General features: G+C 40.7%; 1 protein-coding gene across 2 annotated transcripts in view; it reads left to right on the top strand.

Moving 5' to 3' along the window:
• CADPS (calcium dependent secretion activator) overlaps window positions 1–17,901 on the top strand; it is a 355,693-nt gene that overhangs the window by 267,102 nt on the left and 70,690 nt on the right. Inside the window, exons 20-22 of one of the 2 annotated variants that reach the window (XM_040628597.1) lie at window positions 3,890–4,036; window positions 7,400–7,555; window positions 11,400–11,547. In XM_040628597.1, coding sequence (XP_040484531.1) covers window positions 3,890–4,036; window positions 7,400–7,555; window positions 11,400–11,547 — 451 coding nt within the window. The remainder of the gene's footprint in view (window positions 1–3,889; window positions 4,037–7,399; window positions 7,556–11,399; window positions 11,548–17,901) is intronic. The other variant, XM_040628596.1, reaches the window with a different exon arrangement.

The raw sequence follows: 17,901 nt of genomic DNA on the forward strand, positions 1-17,901 counted from the left end.
TTTTTCCATCTTTTCCCCCTGACATTTGATCACCACTGCCTCCCTAGCACCTGGGCCTGGGACGCAACAGGTACTCAATAAATGTTTATTGACTGACATTTATTAAGAAACCATACAGCCTGAAAATTATAAGGATACAATAGGAAAACTATGGGGAGGAGAAAAAGGGTAAGATACAATCCTCTGGTCGGGGATTTCAATCTGGGTCTGAGCAACATACACACGAGAAAAATGACTTTAAATATTCACCAATGTACAAATAACATAACAAAGAGTAATGAGAGCATAGAGTACAAGGGAATGAATCTCCACTGAGGAGTCACAAAGGAAATAGCTTGGAGAGTAAGATAGCCAAAGGGGAAGGATGCTTGGAAAGAGCATGAGCAAACGTAGGAACATGGGGGGTAGTAGGGTATGTGATAGAAACAGTGAATGTTTGAGTTTGGCCAGCACAGATGAGGAGGGAGGTAAGCCATAGGTTGGAAAGTTGATTGGGAGGTTCGAAAAGCCCACGAAGTTTAGAACTTTATTCCCCAGGTCATACTTTTCAAACAGGGGCTTTACAGCTCCCAGGCTGGTAAAAATTGATTCTTGGCAGGGCAGAGAGGCAAAAAAAAAATTTTACTCATGTCACGTATGTGTATAAAGCACAGGTCTACCTAGAGTGCATACACAGATGTACAGTATATTGGTGGTATTAAATTCTCACGAGGAAGGCAGTTGGGTGCCTGGTGATGCTAATGAATAAAAGGTTAGTTTAGAGTGCTAAACTATAGAAAGATATCAGAGAGTGCCCACCTCCCCAAGCTAGGGATTAGACCTAAGGATAAGCATGGAGAAAGGCTTAGGGTCCTGAGCACCAAAAGAAGACAAGATGTACTATGTACCTTCATGCAACAAGTGGCTCATAAAGTGGGAGGCATTCTGAATCTCAGAGCTATCCCCATCCAGAAATCTTTGAGAGAACACCCGACCGTATCCTCTCTGCATGGAGACACAGTCTTGATTAGAATTTATTCCAGAAGTGAGGGATGTCTCTACCTCTAGTCGTTTCATCCATAGGAATGAGGCATGCACGTTTGTGACTTTCATCCATGTGAGAGAGAGCAGATGAGAATTTTTTAATCCAGTTCTCCAGGGATGGGCATTTGACCTGAATTGGAACTATTGTTTTTTAGCAGAGTCCGCATAGTGAATGAGTCTAATTTTTAAAGTGTATTTATTTATTTTTTAGTAAAAAATAAATACACTCAACATGGGGCTCAAACCCACAATCCCGAGATCAAGAGTCGCGCGCTCCTCCGACTAAGCCAGGCAGGTGCCCCAGAATGAGTCTAATTTTTAACATATATCAGTTGTTAGGATTGCAATTCACACTTCTTATCCTATCCAGAGATATCCCATTATGATTCTCACAGAGAAGCATGTGATGGACTTGTTTTTAGGTAGTTGTTAAAGGGCCCTCTAAAATAATAATTTGTTATATCCATCAGCAGCTCCTGGAGCCTGATCTGACCTGAGTGCTACTAGAAAATTCTCCCTTTTCACATGTATATTATGCATGGAATTGCCTCTTTGACTATTAATATAAGTTATTAATATCCAAATAAAGTATTAGTAACATTAATAGTTACTAATTATTATTATCTATTACTTTGTTAAATGGAAATAACAAGCGTGTTTCAGTCTTTTAAACATAGAGCATTATAGCATGTCACATGAAGGAAATGTTTCTACATGAGTCCAACACAGTAGTCCAGCCAAAATGTCATATTTTACAAATACAATATGTTTTGGTTAATATAAGTATTTTTCAAATTTGCATATGCAAAACAAAGCTCATTTCTAATTTGTGTACCCACCATCCGCTAATATGTTTAAATTTAGTTGCTTTTGCATACACCTGTATGTTATTCATTCCTAGCTACTTTTAATTTGCTTAGAATTGACATTTTAACTTGCCAGGCTGCCATCTCTAAAGATCTCCTAATTCCTTGATCATTATTCAGTGTGTGTATCATCTAATGATCACATTTGCTTATGTAGGCTTACACATGTCTTCATGGAAATCACCAATGGTTTTGTTACATGGCAGTGTTTAAGTCTGAGAGCCACCAGGGACTGACTTCAGAGGCAGATTCTCTGGTTACACAGAGAAACATCAAAGAAAAAGTTCCATTGTTCCTTCTACTTCATAGTCCTATCTAGCTAATCTCTTGACCATTCCCAGAAGAGCACCCTCTCATCCCACGTAGAGAAGTGTAATTGGCTTTCCCAAAACGTAAAGCGTAAAGAACAAACCTGTGTGACACCTGTTTCCCTTAAGGAAAAGAATGCCAGGTTGGCAATTTTGCATTCTAGGTTTTTCCATCCATATTGCCATTGTGCAAGAGTAACTTGTTTCTGAAGGAAGGCAGGTGTCCGGACTCTCTGTAGGTTCCAGGATTTCTGACTTATCAGGAGACTTGCCCCGCTAAGCAAGCCCAGAGGCAGCTCCAGCCCTTGCAAGAGTTCTGTTAGTCAAACACAGCTTGCCCGGGGCAGAGCTGCTTTGGCAAAACTTGCTCTTCTGCAAGATCCAAAAAGAAACCCTCAACTCCTCTGCCAAAGTTCTGTCAACTCCACTTAAACAGGAAGGCTCCTCTCAGATGCAGAGTTAGGCTGGGCTCTACCGTGCCAGTGACTTTGGCTGGATGGAACACCCTTAAAATGCCACTACAGAGACACACGGTGCCAGCTCATGGAGTGGTAAATGCCACAGTCCCTCCGCAGAGCTACGCTTGATTCAAGTTGGGGTTTTTGTTTTGTTTTATTTTCTCTCTTTATTCATTAAGTTATCCATCTCTCCATCACATCAGTTGATCCATCTTCGTTCAAAAACAAAAAGCGGATGCAGGTCACATTTTTTAACTTTCTGTTCATTTTAACATTTTACAGAAAAATGTGCTGCTTGGTTAACTTTCACAGACTGAACACACCCCTATAACAATCACACAGATAAAGAAACAGGACATCCCCAGCACCTCTAAAGCCCTGCCTTCTTTCTCCCCGTCTCTATCTCACTTCCAAGGGTGATTACTCTAACGCAAGACCACATTTGAAATCCACTTATGCTCCAAGAATTTAAAATTCGAGAAGAGTTTGGGATTCTTTTCTTTTCCTAGGTGTCTTTTTGTGTGTTTAAACATTTCTCCATTTTAATTGGACTTAGTTTGGGGGAGGACATTTCTTTAAGTGTTTTATACAATTATTCCAAGCTAAGCCTTCTTCTTGATACAACTCCTTCATCTTTGCCATCAACTATGACACCCTGTTGCACATACACCTGTCTTCGAAATAACAGTTGGAAAGTATGCATTCAAGTGGGTGAACTTCTGTATCATGCCTTGTATCTAATATCTGACTTGAGAAAATGCCTCCATCAAAAATGACTTACGAATGAAAGAAAATGAAAGTGCACCATCATTGCTCTCAGTCCCAGCTATTTCCCCCGCAGCCCCAGCTCCACCGATGCCAAGAATTCCATGAACTTCAAGTTCTTAGCATCAGACAAGTTGTAGACTCTCGTGGCAGTGGATTTGGAAACCGAAAGCCCCTCACCCAAGGCGTTTAAATAATGTGATCATTGTGTCTAGGTGTCTTTGAGTTTCCACACTTTTAAGTCACTCTGTGGTTAATTTTTCTCCATTCACTTTTGTCATTTCTGTCTGAATACCTAACCGCACCACAGCTCCCCATCCGTAAGCTGTCTTCTGAAGCGTGTTGCTTGATTTCTCGCTGTCGTCTTGCTGTGGACATAGCCAGTTTATTTACAACTGTCATGTGCTTCTGCCACATCTGCATTGTCACTGTGATGGTATTTTTTTCTTTCTGTCTGTTTCTTCCACAGGAGTTTAACCAGTAACCTACCCAATGTGAACCTACCCAATGTGAACCTTCCCAAAGTACCAAATCTACCAGTTAACATCCCTCTAGGCATCCCACAAATGCCTACTTTTTCGGCACCGTCATGGATGGCTGCTATATATGATGCTGAGTGTGTATTCAGTTCACATTAGATCTAATTTAAATTTAAGTGATCTTGGCATGGATATGTATTGTTTATTTCTATACATCCTATATAACAGAGATGGAGATGGATAATTAGACATATTTTGCTGATCATACAGAGACAATATTGTTTATTTCTGGCATGCAGCGTGTTTGTAAGGCGTTTGCTATATATACAGCACTAACAATTTGTCTTACGCCCACTGAACGCTTGAGAACTATGTTTCACTTCCTGAATTCTTTTGCAAAAAAAATCTGCCCATGTTTTGTTTTTTTGTTGTTGCTTTTTTTTTTTTTTTTAATTCAGGTACCATGACTCTAGGAGTTCTTCATTCAAAAATAGTCCCTGAAACCTCTTTGATAGGCTGTCCAGTCATCTCTGGCCTGATCCAAATCTAAGAGGAAAGCACACTTACCTAGAAGTTGGGGTTTTCTTTAAATAAAAAATTCCTAGAGACTGTTTAAACCATAAAGCATATTTCTGGTGTCAGCAAATGGCAGGATATAGTAACAGTATGTTCAGGGCTAAATGAAAACTTCTGAATGGATCAAGCCTCAGTAATGTCTATGTTATGTAAAGATACTTTCCAAGGTCATAATGCAATATGGAGCATTGGGATCGAGGTAGCAAGAAGATATCTAAATTTGAGAATGCAAGAGTCAAACAACAAATAACTAAATTTTACGGTAGCCGTATCATCTGTGGTCTGAGGATAGGGCCGTTTTTTGCATTCATCAGTACAAATGCCGAATGCATGGGATTTGTCTTTTGGGAAGGCCTGGCCGCCCCTATAAAAGCAGCAGCTCAGGGGTCCAGGCTGAGCCACCACTTCTAGCTTAGGAAGTGAACCCGCTCTCTTTTTTTCCCCATAGCAAGAAGAAGATCCAGCACCCCTAAATTCCGCCTCAGGGAAATTAAATTAAAACCATGTGCATGATTTAATAAGTGAAATAGGGTTTAGTGATTCTATACTCTCCTTTGATCCTTTTCTTAGACCACAGCTAATTATAGGCCAGATAAGCTTTTTCTTGAAAGAATAAATTGGCACATTTTCAAAGGGAAGTGTTATTATCAAAGGAATAAAAAATGATCTGAAACTGGCAGTGATGTTTTGAAATCTCGAAATCACATTCATCAAGATGGCCCTCAACATTTTTATTTCTGCAGTGATCCAGGTAGAAACAGGGCATTAAATGACTGCTGTACTTGGCTGCTTCGAAGTTGCCTAACATTTTTAAAAACCTCTGTTCGTTCACAAGTTCACAATGAAATCATATAGTCAATGTGTCTGATTCTCTTTTAAAGACAAATTAAAACCTCCAAAAATTTATGTCTGAAAAAAAATTCTTCTAAAAAAAGTAAATCATATTCATGCTAAGATGACTATATCAAAAGTTAGATTAGGTAGTATCTGTTAAAAATTAAAATAGAAATATCTGAAAGCTTTTCTTACCTTCTTCTATGCATGCTCCGTGGCATTGTTTTTGAAAAGATATGAATCAAGACATTGTAATAAAGCAGATAATGGTCTCCATTCAATTAATTAAGGCATGAGTGGGAACACATTTTGGTAACTGCTCAGCAATCAAAATAATCTTGGTGCTATTGCCTTAACATTAACAGTTTATCTTAAAAATAAAAAGAAAATATTCTTTTCCTCATGTCAAAACTTAATAATAAGCTCTTCAAAGAAAAAAAAAACCCTAGAAGAATTTTTTGAAACTCTGAAACCAGATGGGTGTCAAAATGTTGTTGTAATAAATACCAATTATTGCATTCATATGTACTTAATGATTTAAAACATACAACCATGCAGTTCCAAAACGGGGTTTAGGCTAGACAAAGTTGGGGTTTCTTTTTCCCAAGCATAGGATGGGGGTAGGGGGAAGGCTGAACTTTCACAGAGAAACAACGCATCCCCCCACTTCTGAACAGTGCTTACGGCAGGATCTGTATAGAAGGCGTAGATCCTCAATCACCCACCAGGAAATGCCTGATTCTATATCTTTTCATAATTCCAGTTTCCTCCTTTGCCACCTTTCATTTTTAAGGACGTGTTTCCATGTTACCTGCTCCTTCGTGTCAGATACATCTACATACTGACCTCAGACTGGTCTGTCCTTGGAAACATTACCCTGTTGGTCCAGGCCGTAGGCTCCCTCTCGGCATGTTGGGAGTTTGCCCCCTCCCCACCCCACAGTAGCCGTGTATGCGTTTATGCACTAGCTATATTTCTCTCTGAAGCATTAATTCAATGCAGCTGGCATCTGTCACAATAGAAACACCCACTCTCATCTGTTTCTATAGACGATGTCAGAACAAGTGGTAATGCATGGTGTGTTGGACATTTTATAAATTACCGTGTTAGCATTAGTGGTATGCGAGGAAGGGGGGTGGGTGGCCACCCCTCAGAGCTCCAAATGGAACTGCTAACCAAAGAGAAAGCCAGCCAGAGAAGGACAAGAGGGTGAGAGATGGAGCATTTCCCATACACAGGCTTTCCGTGGATGCCCCAGGTGAAAGTTTCTTAGATGTCATTGTACAGAAAGGAATCAAGACCAATTTCTCCATCTGTACAGGGGACTGGGTAAGGTGGTGCAATGGTAAAAGAGCTCAGGTTTTGAGCCCTAACGCTTTGCAAATATCCCTTGTTGGCTCATCGCCCCCCACCCCCGCAACTCACCTCGTCCTGGGGCTGCCTATGTAACAGGCTGGTCTATGATAATTGGAGTGAGAACCAAACTGAACAAGAATCTTGGACTCAAGGTATCCAGGTGTACTCGTCTTGATCTGAGTCACCCCAGTTTCTTTCCAGCTCTTCAAGAGAGAAAGCAGGTCCTCGCTCACCACTTTGTTAGCACTGTCCTTTTAAAACTGAAAGTCTTGTGCAATCTCCAAGAGGCCTCCGCTCTGGAGGGGAGCTGGGGAAGTGCATGAAACCCTGAATTTTAATAACTGCATGGTGCCATGTAGTTATTATCCGTTGAAACTTACTTCTCCCTCTGGTTCGTGGCCTTCATCTGAATCATCACATGTGTTAATGTGGTTATTAAAAGAAGGCTGATTTTTACCATACACTGTTCTCCTAGTCATTGTGGGGCAACACCTTTCCTCAGACTTCTCACTGGTCTGGAATAATTGGCCGAACAAAGCAGACTAAGTCATGTATGGTAAAACTCAAAATCTGCCGGTGGAGATGGCCCCCACCTCCACCGCCAACACGCGTCGTTTTGTATGTTGAAGCCACTGTTTGCCTTAAGCCTTCTAGCGCCTAGTTGTCTTTGTGTCAGCTTTTCCAGAACCCAAGGCCCATGGGTGACTCTCGTTTTCTAATTTTTATCCTGCCAGTAATGGATCAGGCACTTCAGAAGATCTGTTCTGGAAACTCGATGCCCTTCAGACCTTCATTCGGGACTTGCACTGGCCCGAGGAAGAGTTTGGAAAGCACCTAGAACAACGGCTGAAGCTGATGGCCAGTGACATGATTGAATCTTGTGTCAAAAGGTAAGCCTCGGTGGCTGGACAGGCCCTGCACGCCTTCCCCACTATACTTTGACTCAGGGAATGGTAGGTGGCCACCGATTGGCCATAATTTGGATTTTTTTTTTTGGAGAAGGTGATTGCTTGTCTAAGTCTGCTGGAGTGGTAGCCATCCAAGTCTAGCTGCTGTTCACCTGCCCCACATCTGTCCCAAACCCCATATAATATGGTAGGCAGTTTTTTCACTTAGCTCCATGAGGAAAGGAGCCATGTCTGTTCTTGTTCTTCTCTGTATCCCTGGTTTCTAGCAGCACCTGTCACAAAATATTTACTTAGAAAATATGTGTTTAAGGTATAAGTGTATGCACGAGGGGATGGCTAATGGAAAAAAAAGAAGTACGTGCAGTTCTGGAGCCACGAAGTCCAGTACAGGTAGCAGGAAATGAATGCCTTTTCAGAAATGTGAGAAGGATCTCTGCAACATCATTTGTTCGTATAATGAACTGTGCACACGCCATGTGCCAGCTCTGAGTTGTCCTGCCCCAAATCTAACTAGACATCAGTGAGGGGGCAGGAGATGTTAAATGTCCATTTGGATTTCCTACAAATTGCCTGCTTTGTCGCCTTGGCATATAGGGTTGAGGTGGGAATGCTGCACTAGGAGTTCCCAGGTAGAGTGTTCTGAGAAGGTGAAGAGGAGAAAATGAGAACAATATGCATCCATTCAACAAAGAGTGTTTAGCTCCTCCTACCTGCCAGGCCCGGTGCCACATTCCTGGCGTGCCGTGAAGAATGAGAGACCACATCCCTTCCCTCCTGGAGTATCTAGTTGTGTGTATCAGACACAGAGACGGACTTCCTCTGGTTCAGCATCATGATCATCACCCTGTCTGTCCCCAGACACACATCCATGTTCCTTTTCCAGTTCATAATTGTTCCATTATTTTTCTTCATTCAAAACAAAAAAGAAAGAGAAAAAGAAAGACCACAAGCAGCACAGGCCACTCCAGATCTCCAGATGTTGTGTAGTTTCATTGATGGATCAGTTGTGGGTGATGGGGGCTGGGTTTGTCTGGGACTGATCTGAATTTTATATCTTGGAAGAAGAAAAGAGAAGTAATAGCATCAAAACTGGAAACCAAAAGGGCAAAAGAACAATGCAGGCCCAGGCAGGTAAATGTCTCAGCAGGAATTGGGGAAGGAGCTACATGCTGTGGGGAGTCTGGGCAGGTGTTTGATGGCACTTCTGGAACCTCAAAGTCCTGGTGATCCAAATTTTGTGTTTCGTTCTTTTCTTCCTACTCTTAGAACCAAAGACAGGCCTGTTGTTCAAACCCAAGGTCAAAATGTTTCCTTAGAATTTTGAATCCTGTCATTTCCTGTATAGTCTCCATCAGTTTTAGGAAAAGCAACTCTTTTCTTGTAGCCAAACCATCCCACCAAAAACTTCTTATGGGGCAGTTCCCCTGTGGTGAAAAATTCTCTCCTGATCTGTACTCAGGGCTGCAGCACGTTAGAATGAACACTTACAGGCTTCCGATCTGTGCACACAGTTATACAAAAAGACGTATGTGCCCTTCTGAGAAGCCGGTCTTTTGAGTAGGAAGTGAGGAGTTGGTGGGGCAAAGATGGGAAGATGTGGATGTGGAAGGTAGACAGTGACTCTTACCCCAAATCTCTGTGGCCAGCCACCTGAAGGAGTGTGAACTCCTTACCAACAGGGAGCATATCTTACTTGTTTTGAGCTCCTGGCCGGCCAGGTCCCAGTATCATGCTTGGCACATAGTAGCTGTTCAGTAACCTTTTATTAACAGAAGTTGATCAACTGCACATTCACGCTTAACATCAGATGCTTAAATTTCTTGATGTCCCTTCCAGTTACGGCCCCAGACAAAAGCAGACAACTGCAAATAAAGTGCAGATATCATCCCTCGACCTCCAGATGCAGAGGGTAAAACATGAAAAAGTCCTTGGATGTTTTAAGACATAGAATCTACATGACTAGAACCTAGAGTCTTTGCTTTCCTCTTTGTGACAGAATAAACGGCCATCGTTCTAGAAGGACATCACTGTAAGGACATTATTTCATAGATGTAAATATGCAACATCCAAAAGTCAATCAAGCACTCTTCACTTCCAGGTTTCTGAGGAATCGAAATCATTCATCTGATGGATGTGACAGAGCCTCGAGTCTATATCAGATACTGTGTTCCACTGAAAGACAGCCCCCTAACCCTGTCCTCAAGGACAGTCAGTTGAATTCAGTGACCTCTCCATCCCTGGTATTTTGCTCCATGAAGCCCTCCCAGTCATATTAATTTTGCATTTGGTTTCCTCTTTTTGCACCCTCCAAGGGCAATGCAGAGTTCCCCTGTGAAAACAGAAGACGTTTACTTCATTGTAAGGGAATGATGTAGCATTTCCCTTTCTCCAGTTGGGCCGGAACTGGCATGCCAGCCATCAGCACAGGGACCTGTCCAACTCAGTCCCCATCAGACCTCCTTTTCTCCAAAACCAGGAAAGGATATATTTTCAGTGTAGCTTAAAATGATCATCATGATTAGAAAGCTACTTCAATGTACCGAGTCTTTAGAAGCCAAGATACATTTATCTTTAACATGATCATATAATATATAGGAGTGCTTTAAGGGTTTTTTTTTTTTTAAGTTTTTTTCTTAAGAACTAGGCTTCCAACCTTAGAAATTATACTTGGCTTCCCTGCATGCACTCAGGGTGTGTTAGCAAGCTGGCATCCTTTCCTGAGCTAACTAGCTGTGTGGTCCTCCTCTGCACTGTTAGAAAACTGCTACTAATGCCTCTTGAAGCGGTGCTTTCCTGGTGGCTGCATGATCTCTAGAACCTGACAGCGAACAATACTGAAAAGATGCATTGGGCGAAAGGAGCTTTAATAAAACCACTTACTAACCAGGTGCTTTTCTTTCAAGACATGGGATGATGTGACCCACTTCTCTAAAACCTTTTAAAATATAGCTGGTCCCCTTTACAATGCCGATACCAAGGATTAAATCTCACACCTGTATTACCAGCTGGCCGTGTCTGACTAGGTTTTTCCTGTGAGCAGTTACCATGTTGCCGGGATCATAATTTGACCTGTGTCAGAATTATGTCCCATTAAGCTTGTACCATTACACAGTTCTTGAATTGGTAAGTATTTTATGCCATTTTCACTTATTAAAAATATATACTCTTGAAAATACAGAGAGAAATATACTCTGATCGCAGAATAATAGACATTGCCAACAAATATAGTAGAAGTCCCCTGATACCACTCTTCCTAATTTAACTTCCCTCGCCAAAGGTACCTATCCTATTTTTTTAGTCTTTAAGGCTATTTAATAACTGGATCTTTTTTTTTTTACTTCAGTCTTTTTCAAAACCGAAAGAAAAAAAAAAAAACAATAAATGTCATTTAAGATTTTTCCCCACCATGAGATTTTGAAGATTAGAAGCTGCTTTTTTGTTTTTTGTTTTTTTAATGAAGTGATTCAAGGTAGGCAGTTGCCAATGTGAGAGAACTTACGTATGCTATAATGCTATAATTGGGTTTTTGTTAATTCATTCATTCTCCTGCAATTAGGGATCTCCATAGCATGTAAACTATAGACAGAAATACGCTGAGCTACAGGTGTTCCGTGTACTGCCGAGAAAGGGAGGGTGTCCGTGGCTGTCTCCGTGAATAGGCCTTCCTTAGTTGGGAAAGTCATTTTTAAAAGAACACATGTGAAGTCATTGTCGATTGAAACTGATTACAGCCTTCAATTTTCTTTTTCACTGACCTCTCAGAAAATGTCTCCTCCACCTGCTGCCATGAATGCTGAATTGGTCTTTTCCTACTTTGTTTTAATAGAACCAGGATTGCATTTGAAGTTAAGCTGCAAAAAACCAGTCGATCAACAGATTTTCGAGTCCCACAGTCAATATGCACCATGTTTAATGTTATGGTTGATGCCAAAGCTCAATCAACAAAACTTTGCAGCATGGAAATGGGCCAAGAGGTAAAAAAAAAAAAAAAAAAAAATACAGATTTTCCCCCCTCCATTGATCATGTAAAAGAAAACTTCACAAATTTCTTCCATCTACACTAGTCTGCTAGTTTCAGAAATATCCTTCTAACATTTGTGGATTAAGCTACAGATGAATGTTTGATATTTGTTTGTTAAGTAAATTTCTAAGGCATGTCTTAATGAGAATGCCAGTCAATTGAAAGTGATTCTTGGCTGGAATTGGGGTGGCCGTAAAGTTCCTTCAAGTCAAAAAACGTGCAATGACCTTATTTATTAGGCTGGTATCTCACATGGATCTGTATGCCAGAGGGCAAGTCATTTTCACATTTGAAGTGCATTTTATCACTTTGAACATCTGGACCGTAGGAGGGCTCTCTTTCTTGCATCAAGCAACCTCCAGGATATATAATGTATCACCCTGCTACCCCATCCCCAGCCAGCAGGTTCTGAATTTTTAAGAAATCACAGACTTCCCAGTTTCCTTAGATTGAGTTGATTTTGAATCTTCCCTGACCAAAAGGTTAGTCCTTTGCTAAGTTTCCAATTCCAAAGTGGTATTTAAAATGTAAAGGAGAAAGAAGCAGCAACTCGGGCTTGATTAAAGACTATCATGATCATTTTTCTCCGATGGCCTCAAGCCAGCTAGATATTCATATACCAATTTAGAATTAATTCAGAAACATTTCTGGCAACTCTCGTGTTGTTGCCAATTGGCATAAATTGCTCCTAAATCAGATCTTTCGATACCAGCCTTACATGCTCAGAATTCTTACTAAATTATATTTGCTCCTTATTCGTTATTTATTTTCTCTTATCGGCACCTTCCATTTTTAAATGTGGGTTGGTGGTATTCTCTTCCTGGCAACATCATCTCCAACCTTCTTTCCCCACTAATCAGCTTCCTCAGCCACCCCTATTAGTGTTTGCTCCTGACTGACTTTCTTTGGAGGGACATTTGCTCAGGGGTCATGTTCTGGGCACTAGGGGCAGATGCAGGGGGCCCTCGGTTCTCTTTCACGGCTCCATGTGCTGCATGTGAGTGACCTAGAGCAGTGGTTCTCAAGATTTCAGTGAGCATCAGACTCATCTAGAGAGCTTCTCAAAACCAAGATTGTTGGGTCTCACCCCAAAGGTTTCCGAAAGGTCCGGGGTGTGTTCCAAGAATTTGCATTTCTAACCAATTCCCCAGTGATGCTGATGCCGATGTGGTCTGGAGACCACAGTTTGAGAATCATTGGCGTGGAGCCTCAGTATCCAAAAAGGAATTAAGATTAGGACTCACACCTGAAGGACAGCCCCTTGAGAGAGGCTCAGGTGTGGTGTTCAGCCACCAGGGTTCTTACCCCGGCTGTGCTGGAAATGAGCTGGGCCTTAGTTTTCTCATCTGTAAAATGATAGCACTAGTCTAACTTAATTCAGGCTATTTTGACCTGCAGTATCAGTTCTTCAAACCTTACCAAGAAGGCCAGCATGTGAAATAAATAAAATGAGAGCTGCTCTGGATACAGTGAAGGGCAGGGAGTCAAGGAAGAGGGGCCCCGTCCTCAAGCTACCATGTTCCTTTCCACCTCTGCATTTCTTTGCTGTCCACCTGAAGTCTCTTGGGCTTCACAGAGCCCACTTGAAAAACCCTGCTTTTGGTGATCTCTAATGTTCATTAAGATCCTTTTGAATTCAGACTTTCCAAAATTCTATCCCTCCTGAATTTTTCTCCCCTTGAGCTCTTTTTTAAAAAATTGAGATGTCATTCACATGCCATAAAATGCACCCTTTTAAAATTCAGTAGTTTTTAGTATATTCACAAAGCTGTGCAACCATCACCACAATCAATTGCAAGACTCTTCCACCACCCTAAAAAGAAACCTGACCTATGAATAATAATTCCCGAACCCTCCCTCCCCAGCCTTGGGCAGCCACCACCCTACTTTCTGTCTCTAAGGACTTGCCTATTCGGAACATTTCATATAAATGAAATCTTATGTGACCTTTTGTGACTGGTTTCTTTCATATGACATCATGTTTTCAAGATTCATGTTGTCACATGTATCAGCACTTTGTTCCTTTTTATACTGAGTAGTATTTTATTATATGGCTCTACCACATCTTATTTATCAATTCATCAGTTGATAGACATTTGAGTTGTTTCCACTTTGTAGCTACTCCAAGTAATACTGCCATGAGCATTCATGTTCATATGGACCTATGTTTTCATGTGGGCCTATGTTTTCAACTCTTGCTAGGTCATATGGTCACCCTATGTTTAACTTTTTGAGGAACTGCTGAACTACAACTTAGCCAATACTTCTTATTATCTGTTTTCTTATAGCCTCCCTCGTGTGTGTACAGTATATCTCACCGTGATTTGGTTTGCAGTGATGTTGGCCATCTTTTTATGTGTTTGTTGACCATTTGTAAATCTTCTTTGAAGAAATGTCTATTTAAATCCTTTGGTCATTTAAAAAATTAAATTGTCTTTTTATTATTTAGCTGAAAGAGTTCGATATGTATTCTGGATACTAGACCATTATCATATATATGACTTGCAAGTATTTTATCCCATTCTGCCAGTTGTCTTTTTCACTTTCTTGGTAGATTCCTTAAAACACAATCGTTTTTTTTTTTTTTTTAAGTTTGATGGAGTCCAGTTTATCTCTTTCCCCTTGGAGCTTCCCAAGATGTTCTTTTCAACTGAGTTTCACAAGGCTGACAGCATTCTAGGATGAAGAAGACTTGTTGCACGGGGACTGGCCTCCTTTCCCCTAAGCAGCTCTTACAGTCCCTCTTCAGACTGACTCAATTGTGGCCATATTAAAAGAATTCCCACATCCCTAGTCAGATGCTAAGCAATCCTTCCAAAGAAGCCAAGTCATTCTGATCTTAACTTCTTTCTTTTTGAACTGGGGTTTGGGGAGAGTAGTGGGAGTTGGGTGGCAAGGGTTACTATCACAGACTCCACTGAAAATTTGATGAAATTTAAGGAACCAATGCCCAGGGGAAAAAATACTTTCCCACAATTTTGCATTTCATGTTGACCTGTGGACCTTGTTAGGCCAGACTGTAGCCCCTAGCTGGAGATCTATGAAGAAAAATAGCAAGTTGATTTTGTCACAAGGGGATCCTGCTCTTATCTTTACCACTTATCACTTCTGTGCTACAGTAGAATGATCTTGGCTTAAACTTGGGGTTATGGTTTTCTGGAAGAACAGGTTGTCTACTGGCTTAAGAACATAAGTACATCTTATGGAGCCTATACCTTGACTGCCAAACCCTGTGACCTTGAGCAAGTCCCTTACTCTTACAACCTTACTGTCATCATTTGTCACCTGAGAGATACAGCATGTAACACACAACCTTTGAGAGACATGGAGCATGTTGAAACTGAGGATAAAAGCTCCCTCATTTCTGGATGTTGGATTAGAACGTTGTCTTGGATATGCCATTTTTGAGGCTAAGCAGCAATGCCTACTTCTTTCTGGGCATTGTTCTATTTGATAAAGTAGAATACACTTCATGTATTCCTTCCAAATAATTCAATATTCTTCTTTTTTTAGTTAAAACAATGACTAAACCTGGTAAATATTTCCCATTTTTCCTGAGCCCCCACACCCCTCCTCATCCAATACTGTATTCTAGTCTGTGGCTCTTTTCCTAAGACTGCCAGTTTCTCAAGCCACGCTAGAGAGACCTACTATGCCATTTCTCCTTAGTATAATTGAATCAGAGACACCTGATGTGACCAGCTCATGGGAATAGAGGCCTCTGTTGACCTTACAAGACCAAGTGACTGAGAATAGTCAGAGTCAGAATGAAGCCAGACATCATTTTCTGTAAATATATACTTCCTTTGAGGGACCTTGCTGGCTATGACCTTGAGTAGAACTTCAATGGGAAGTCTCATGCAAATGGTCTCTCCTTAATTTTTCTCATTTTGCAGAATGGGGATATTCATCTCCAAAGTCAACTGAATTGTAAAAATGAAATTGGTCAAGGATGACTGGAAATTGGGAGAATAGGTAGCAGTTCAATGTTTTTGTGTAGTTTTCATTTGTGAGTATTAGATACTAAGCTCACATGTAGATCTAGTTGTAGTACCTGCTTCCACCTGGATTCGAACTCCCTCAAAGTGTTTTAGACTAGTGACTGGCCAGGTGATATAATATTCTGCCATCTTAAGATCACTTCCTCAGTTTCATCACCAGGGTAGAGTCCCATCTAAAGGCAGCTGTTGAAGCATTTGTTAACCATACTTTTCCATCTTAAATATTTATTTTTTTCATTAAAATTTGCAAAGCACCAATAGAGAGGAAATTGTGTATTAAATAGTTTCGCACTTGGTCTAGTGTGTTTTCATCTCATTTCCAAGGTCAGATGGTCTTAACAGAAAGACAACATACACACAATCTGTTCCATGACAAGGCAAAATGTGCAGTACAGGAAGTCAAGCGGAATGATTTTTACAAAGTGATTGTGAATTTGCAGCAGCTTAGCTCATCAGAAGCAGAAGTGAACTCCCCAAACTTTCCATACCAGTGAAGATTAGCAGTTCCCTTGCTATGATCATGATCTAGTGCCCCAGAATGTAATTTATGGATATTATTGTTATTATTATTATGATTAGGGTCAAGCCAATCCAGTGACTCCCAGAGAGGGAACTGGAAAATGCAAAAATAGGAAGGATCCCTCTTTGTACCCATATTGAGATGCGGATGGAATTGGATAGTCTATCTGACTGCAGGCGACTTTGTGACAAGATTATCTTATTGTGGGGATGGTACCTAAAAAAATGCCCCTGTAGTGTTTATACCCCTTCATGGAGTTTCACCTGTGCATGGAACAGATAATCTCCCCAGAAAGAGCAGAACGAAGGTGGAGTGCTCACTATTGCCCCGGAAAAGCTAGTTGATCAAATGAGTCTCAGGAGACACTGGTAAAAGAAATTCGTACATTTTGTACTTCCTCGTATAGAAATGGGGACTGCTTTCATGTATACTGCTTTAATGCATGATAAGCAGAGTACATGTTACCCTGCTGTACTATCTTTCCCCAAGTAGGCTTTACTTAATTCAGATTATAATTTAACTACAATGGATTATACATAGATTTTACTTGAGTGTAGAGAAATGTAAAGAAACACACATGGAACCACTGTGCTAACCAATTAATGATAGTAATAGTAATACTGCTATATAGCACTTCTCAGTTTCTAAAACATATTTCCATGCATTGTTTCACTACTGTGTTAGGTGAATATGATTCCTGTATTCCCGGGTCATTCTTAGCCCCACTAAGTAGATGAGGAAATAGACCAACAGAGATTGACATGTTCAAATTTCCTCGGGAAGTAAGAGGCAGAATAATCAGATCAAAACAACTTTTTCATGACAGAAAAAAAGAAATGCAAACAGGAGTGGAGATCATCATATTTCCATAGAGTGAAAAGGAGAGACAGTGGGACTCTCTGTGGAGAGGTCAGGACCAAGTTTGGCATGGAAAAATGGAAGGCAGGAAGAGGTTCCCATTAACCCACCACATCTCCATATCCTTCCGTTTGGACTCCTTCCAGAATGAAAAGGTTTGAGGTTCCCCCCACTTGTGAAGAGAAAGCTTATTTGATTTTCAAGATTTCAACATTACTAACACCTCAGACCAAGAGCCTGTATCTTTCCTGGTGCGTGGAAAAAAACCGCTCTTGGCGCTGCTTGCCATTTCAGCCAAGTTTTTCAAGAGAATGTTTCTATTCTCAGTGATGTTCTTTGCTTGGTTAGAAGCCCCTCGTTTAATATTTCAGATTGTATTATTTTGCCTACAACTTGCTTTTCTGAGTTAGTTGAATCTCATAATTAATTTAATAAATGTGAATCATTTATAGTAATCCAAAGAAAATCAAGCAGAGCGAGGCAGTCACATGAGGAGGAAAGTAAGCATGTGATACTGGATCTTATCTCAAGACCTAAAAATGAATTTGGAGCCCTGTCAATATTCCTGAATTCTTTTGCTCTGACATCTTTCTTTGTGTTTCTAGCACAGAATTCTGCAGATAGTTTTTGCATTTAGCTTCAGGTTTATGCCACTTACTAGTAAATCCCTTCGTGAAGCTAGCAGTAGAGCCGAAGTGGGTTCTGATTCATCAGGACTACACAACATGGACCATTTGGTTTATTGTTTTTCCTCTAATCAACTGAAAGGGAACTAAAATGGGAGGACTGAAAATTAAGACCGTATCTCCTTACCATTAGCTTCTGCTGTATGAGCTTGAACAAATAGTATTTGAATTGCAATTATAGTTGACAAGATGTTTTCACATCTGATCCTCACCTAATCCTCACAGTGGATCTGTGAGTCTGA

Source organism: Ursus maritimus, unplaced genomic scaffold, assembly GCF_017311325.1.
Source record: "Ursus maritimus isolate PB19 unplaced genomic scaffold, ASM1731132v1 scaffold_14, whole genome shotgun sequence".
NCBI classification, from domain to species: Eukaryota; Metazoa; Chordata; class Mammalia; order Carnivora; family Ursidae; genus Ursus; species Ursus maritimus.